Genomic DNA, 6,761 nt, shown 5'->3' with positions numbered 1-6,761 from the left:
GCTTTGCAACAGCGTCAAAGCTGGATACTTAAAACAGAACTGTCTGGAACTCAGTGGAATGAAATTCGGTTAATATATAATTGAAACATACGATTCTACATTGTAATGAAACTGCGCCGAATTTTGCTGAAATTACTTGCAGCGAAATTTCCAGAATGTACTCTGCAGCAGCCTCGATATAAACATGAAAACATATCTTAAATGCTAGACCTGAACAATTAGAACTACGGATTTAAATTCTCACCAGGAAGCGCTTAACAACTGTTGGTCTATGATGTAAGTTGGCAAGCAATAATAGTCATAAATGTCCAGCAGCAGGTAACCGTACGCCAGAGGAACAACAGCGCAGAAACTATATGCCGCTGTTCCTTAGGGTCCATGAGTTATATGAAACAATTTATGTTGGCACAGCATCGTTTCACGGAGTGGTGTCAGTGGATTACATATTGAATTTTGAAGCGGGTATTTGATCCCAATGACATTTCAGATTATAGTGAACACTGCGTATTATAGCTTAGCTCATTGTAAATAAATGTTTTAACTCGCGGCTCTGGTGTATGCTTACACATTTATTCTTTTCTTTTTCAAATCAGCAAGGTACAACACGCTCGGGCGCCCTCTGGAGACAACAGGAATGCGCTTATTTGTTTTTGTTCGGGTCTACAGCTATTATAAACCAATGTGGGCTTCATGGCACAAAGATACGTAGCAGCATCGGAGACGAGAGCCCCAGCGATGGATAAAATGACTTCCCGATTACTTTTGTCTAATACAACGGAAAATCTGTCCGGCAAATCGGGAGATCTTTCCTCGAAGCCACTGCTGAGTTTCTTTATAAGAAATTTCGGCGCTGTTCCGGGAAACTGAAGGTACCAGAAAGCAGTAACGCTATCGTACGTTGTGGAATAGTTGCAGTTCAGTGTGACTTTCTGCCCTTCCCCAGCAGTTAGTTCAGACGGTTTCTGGGATACTGACTCCGCGCCGGAAGCACCTGCAAGAAAGCAAAACACTGTTACCAGTCCGATGGTTAATTAAACAAGGAGAAGCACATCAGATTTTTAATGTTAGACTCACCGCGAAGCGCGGCAATTACTATCAAGACAAGATATGGAACGGACATGGCGTTGTTTCTGAAGGCAGATACCACCACTAAGCCTATGTATGAGAACAGAGAGCTCAGATCGGATTGCTTTATTTTGTAGAGCGTTGTCGATTTCATATTTCAGGATTGGCCAGCCAACGATGTAACACGGGTTTGGAACAAATCAGCTTCGCCTTCGTCATCTGATGCAAATTTGACTGAGAGCTGGTCCAAAGTTTCGCTTATTTGCATTTCCAATTGCATGACAGATCTAATACAGATCGAATACATGTTATAAAGAAGGCAAATTTTGTTTCTGGGACGTTGTCATTTGGGGTTAAGCATATTTTCTGTAGAAAGATATTTCAATTGGACATTCATTGACTGTCTCGTTTCAAATATGCAATTTTATATTTCCCATTGGTTGCATTGTGCAATAAGGCAGTGGTATCTGGTCGCCCTGGTCGGAGTATTATCGATTTGATTATCTTAAAAGCAGTTTTAATTCTCTTCTCCTGTGCACGCTTATTCTATCGTTTTTTTTCAAATAAGCGAATTTCATTGCATTCGGACGCCCCCTGGAGACAGCCCGATTGATCATCTGTCCTTTTCTCCAAATATGTAGGTGTTAGAAAGCAAAGTGGGCTTCATTACACAAAGCTCCTTTGCAAAATCGGACACAGTCCCCCGGCGATTGCTAAAGAGACATACCGGATACTTTTGACTAATAAAACAGAAAAACTGTGTGGTAAATCGGGGTTCGTTCCTCGAAACCGCAGCTGAGATTTTATTTATTTTAAATTTCGGCACTTTCTCTGGAAACTGAATGTACCAGAAAACGGTACCTCCATCATAAGATGCGACATAGTTGCAGGTGAGCGATATAGTCTGCCCATGCTCAAAAATTATAACAAGCGGTGTCTGAGAAAAAGGCCCCTCGCCATAAATTCCTGCAAGAATGCATAACACAGCTACCAGTCTGAGTGCACATGAAGCAAAGGGGCGCGCGTATGTTTTGTAATTTCAGAAACACATGTAAACACGACAATTACTACTTAACTACAAGATATTCGAAATATATGATGTTGCCTGAATGCAGACCCGTTAATTTGTGAAAGACAATGTATTAGAAACACAGCTCATATCTGATTGTTGTTTGTTTGTTGTTTGTTCTTGTAGAGTGTTGTTGTGCTCCTGTTTCAGTATTGGCCTGTCACCAAATAAATTGCATTTGTGATAAATCACCTTTGCCTACGTCATCTGGTGCACAACATTGGGAGTTTAATTTGGAGTTTCTGTATGATCAAAATACCGAAACAACTCGGCAGAGAGCTGAATGGTTAGACCAGTTCATTTATATTTCTACTTTTACTTTGGTAATTGACATGACAAATGTTCCATGACGGATTTGCTGTCTCTCTCAGATACGTCAGAAAATAGATAATATGAAAGTTAAAATTTATTCGTGGGAGGCCATCTGGGATTAGCTAAATCGTCCATCGAAAGCTTTTTCTACTGCGCCGTTCGCCTTTTGTCTCGTTTGAAATATGAAAATTTCGTTCCCATTGTTTGACTTCGGCGCTACAGCGCGAATGTCTGGTCACGTTCCCCATGCATTCAAAACACTTATTTTCACACTGTGGTCGCGAACAGAATGGAGAGCTATTCGCAGATGTTCAGAATGAGGGGAGCACACACGCTTGTTTAGCTGTGCATGAAGCTTGCTGCTGGGTTAATTCTGTAGTGTGTGTAACGTAGTAGACTTCACCGTTTGCTTGACGTTCTCACTGCTTCTAAATGAATTTTCAATATTCTCAGACACAGTCATTGTCTTCAGTCTCATTCAACAAACCTGTAATATTAATTTCATGTTAGAAACATGCAATGGTTTTTCAAACAGGCAACGACTGTGTGCTTGATGCATTATGCTCAGAGGTAAGAATACATAATTCATTCGACTTGGCAAAATGTATTATTTGATCGCGTTGCCATTTCTGATTATAGTGAATCCTGTGCGTAATATAGCAGAGCTCGTATCTAACAGTTTTAATTCGCCTGTTCGGTGTATGCTCACAAATTTCTACTTTTTTTTTCAGATCAGCTAAGTTCAAAGCATTTGTCCGTCCCCAGGAAACAACTCGAATGACCCTCTTTGTTTTCGCCCGTGCCTGTAGCTGTTATAAAACAATATGGACGTCATGGCGCAAAGCTGCTTCGCAACATCGGACACGAGCGTCCCGTCGTTTGCCGAAGAGACCTGCCGAGTACTTTTGATTAATTAAACAGAAGATTTGTGTTGCAAATCGGGATAGCGGTCCTCGAAACCACAGGTGAGATTTTTTAAAAAACATTATTTTAAATTTCGGTACTCTCTCCGGAAACTGAGTGCACCAGAAAAGAGTACCGCCGTCGTAAGATGCGGTATATTTTCAGTTGAGCGATATGGTCTGCTCTTCCTCAGCAATTACCACAAGCTGTGTCAAATATACACGCTCCTCGCCGTAAACTCCTGCAAGAAAGCTTAACACATCTACCAGCCTGAGGATAAATGAAGCAAAGGGGCGCACATGTTTCTTAATTTTAGACTTTCATGGAAGCACGACAATTACTATCATTACAAGATGTTCTAATTACATGGTGTTGTCCTGAAGGCAGGTCCTTTAACGCGTGAGAGTCTATGTATGAGAACACAGAGATCATATCTGATTGTTTTATTTTACACTGAGTTGATGTGCTCCTGTTTCAGGATCGGCCTGTTAGCAAATAAATGCGTTTCGATTTAAGCGCATTTGCCTACGTCATCTGATGCACGTCATTGGGAGGTGCATTTTGATTTGCAGTATGTTCAAAATATCGATTAAAAACGGCGGAGAGCTGGAGTGTAAGTTCAGTTAATTTATATTTCTACTTTTACTATCGGGATTGACATGGGCAAAAGCTACATGACGGAACTTCTATCTCTCTCATTTGCGTTAGGAAACAGATACTATGACAGTTAAACTTTATTCTTGGGAAACTGTCATCTGGGGTTAGCCAAATCGTTCATCGAAAGCTTTTTCTACTGTGCCAGTCATCGTTTGACTCGTTTGAAATATGCAATTTGTGTTCCATTTGGTTGCATACTGCACAACCGCACGAATATCTGGTCGCCTTCCTCATGCATTCAAGACACTAATATACACACTGTCGCGAATAGCATCGAAAATTATTCAAAAATTAATGTTGATAATTACGGTAGCGTGCACGCTTGTTTAGCTGTGTACGAAGCTTGCTACAGATATAAATGTGCCGTTTGTGTAATGTAGCTGACTTCATCGTTTTCTTGACGTTCTCACTTCTTCAACAGACAGTGTCTTCTGTCTCAGTCACCAAACCTGCAATTCCAATTTCAGATGCTAAATCTTTCTGTGCAATGATCATTGAAACAGGCATTGACAGGGTGCTTAATGCATTATGTTCAGAAAAATATGCATAATACATTCAACAAGTCGGCATGTATTATATGTTGCAAGTGTGGAAACTAAAGCGGTGAAGATACTGTAACATATGAGAACACTGCTGTAGGGACATTCACTCCCTCTCTTTTACCTACTCTACCTCTAACTGCATAACCATTAATGTCACTCTCTCTCTATCTATTTCTATCCCTAACTCTATCTTCCACTGTCTCCCTTTCTCTGCTTTTATCTCTCCCGCGTTTTCTCTCAATCGATGCTTTTATCAGGCAAGACCTTCAATAAGATTTCCATTCTCATCGTGAGGCACTTAACCACAATTTTACCATGAAGAAATCTGCTAGGCAATAATTGTCTGTCTGGGTGTTAAAAGTCAAGCAGCAGGTAACCATACGCCGGGGAACAGGAACGCAGAAACTACATGCCGTTCTGTTCTATAGGGTCCCTGACTAATTTAAAAGAATTTATGTTGGCACAGTATAGGATCACGATGGCTATCAGTGGAATACATATTAAATACAGCAGCAGATATTTGATCCCGATAAGCTTTCAGATTACAGTGAAAATTGGCGTATTGTAGTTTAGCTGATTGTAAATAAAGGTTTTAATTTATCGCTCCGATGTATGCTTACATATTTTCTCCTTTTGTTTTTCAAAAAGTTTAACGCGTTCGGGCGCCCCCTGGAGACAATGCGAATGATCACATTTGTTTTTTGTCCCGGTCTGTACCTGTTATAAACCAATGTGGGCTTAATTGCACAAAGATACATTGCGGCATCGGAGATAAGCGCCCCAGCGATGGTTAGAGTGACATGCCGATTAACTTTGTCTAGTAGAACAGAAAATCTGTCTGGCAATTCGGGGGATCGTTCCTCGAAACCACCGGGGAGTTTCTTTATTAGAAATTTCGGCGCTCTCCTGGGAAACTGAATGTACCAGAAAACAGTGCTGTCATCGTATATAGCAGAATAGTTGCAGTTGAGCGGTACGGTCTTCCCTTCCCCAACAGTTAATTCAGGCGGTTTCTGCGATACTGGCTCGTCGCCGCAAGTGCCTGCAGGAAAGCAAAACACAGTTACCACTCCGACGGTAAATGAAACCACAGGTCGGACATCGGATTTGTAATTTTGGACTCACCTCGAAGCGCGACGATTACTATCATGATAAGACGTGCGAAGTACATGGCGTTTTTCAAAGGGACAGAACCATTGCAAGTCTTTGCATGAGAACAGACTGCTCAAATCGGACTGTTTTATTTTGTAGAGAGTTATCGTTTTCACAGTTCAGGATTGGCCAGCCAACGTAGTAACACAGGTTTGGGACAAATCAACTTCCCCTACGTCATCTGACGCAAAACATTACGAGATACAGTTGAATTATCAAAGTATACAATGTATCCGAACAAGTTGGCAGAGAGCTGGTCTGAAGTATAGTTTAGTTGCATCTCCAATTTTACTTTATTGATTATCATGGAGTAAATCTGTATGGCAGATCTAAGACAGATAGAACACAGATAATATAAAGGCCAAATTTCGTTTCTGGGTCGTTGTCAAATGAGGTTAAATACATTCTCTTTCGAGAGATAGTTCTATTGTGCATTCATTGACTCACTCGGTTAAAATATACAATTTTATATTTTTACATTTCCCTTGTGCAATACGGCAGTAATATCTGGTCGCCCTGGTCACACGTAATTTCGAATTGCTTATCTGAAATACAGTTAAGCTTAATCTATGTCTTTTTTCTTTCCAAATAAGCTAAGTTCATCGCATTCGGACGCCCCCTGGATACAGCCCGGCTGATCATCTGTTTTTTTTTTCTGCGGGTAGTTCGCTGTTAAAATTCAACGTGGCCTTCATTACACAAAGCTACTTTGCAATATCGGACAGGAGTACCCCCAGCGATTGATAAAGTGATATGCCGAATATTTTTGACAAATAAAACAGAAAACCTGTGTGGCAAATCGGGAGATCGTTCCTCGAAACCACAGGTGAGATTTTATTTATTTCAAATTTCGGCGCCTCCTCCGGAAATTGAGTGTACGGCACCGCTGTCGTAAGATGCGGTATAGTTGCAACTGAGTGATAAGGTCTGCACCTGTTCAAAAACTAGAACAAGCGGATTCTGCTGTTATAGCTCTTCGCCGTAAACTCCTGCAAGAAAGCATAACACATCTACCAGTCTGAGGGTATATGATGCAAGATTTTCACACATGTGATTTGTAA

General features: G+C 40.9%; 1 gene segment (V, D, J or C); it reads right to left on the bottom strand.

The window, feature by feature from the left end:
• Window positions 1-951: 951 nt before the first annotated feature.
• LOC132381697 (T cell receptor alpha variable 38-2/delta variable 8-like) lies at window positions 952-5,767 on the bottom strand. The segment is given in 3 exon segments: window positions 952-991; window positions 5,266-5,590; window positions 5,674-5,767. Coding segments are annotated over 3 exon segments (411 nt in total).
• Between the last annotated feature and the right edge of the window lie 994 nt (window positions 5,768-6,761).

Source organism: Hypanus sabinus, chromosome 26 (genome assembly GCF_030144855.1).
Source record: "Hypanus sabinus isolate sHypSab1 chromosome 26, sHypSab1.hap1, whole genome shotgun sequence".
In the NCBI taxonomy this organism is placed as follows: domain Eukaryota; kingdom Metazoa; phylum Chordata; class Chondrichthyes; order Myliobatiformes; family Dasyatidae; genus Hypanus; species Hypanus sabinus.
The sequence above is the reverse complement of the archived record's forward strand: the minus strand, read 5'-3'. Positions and strand labels throughout refer to the sequence as shown.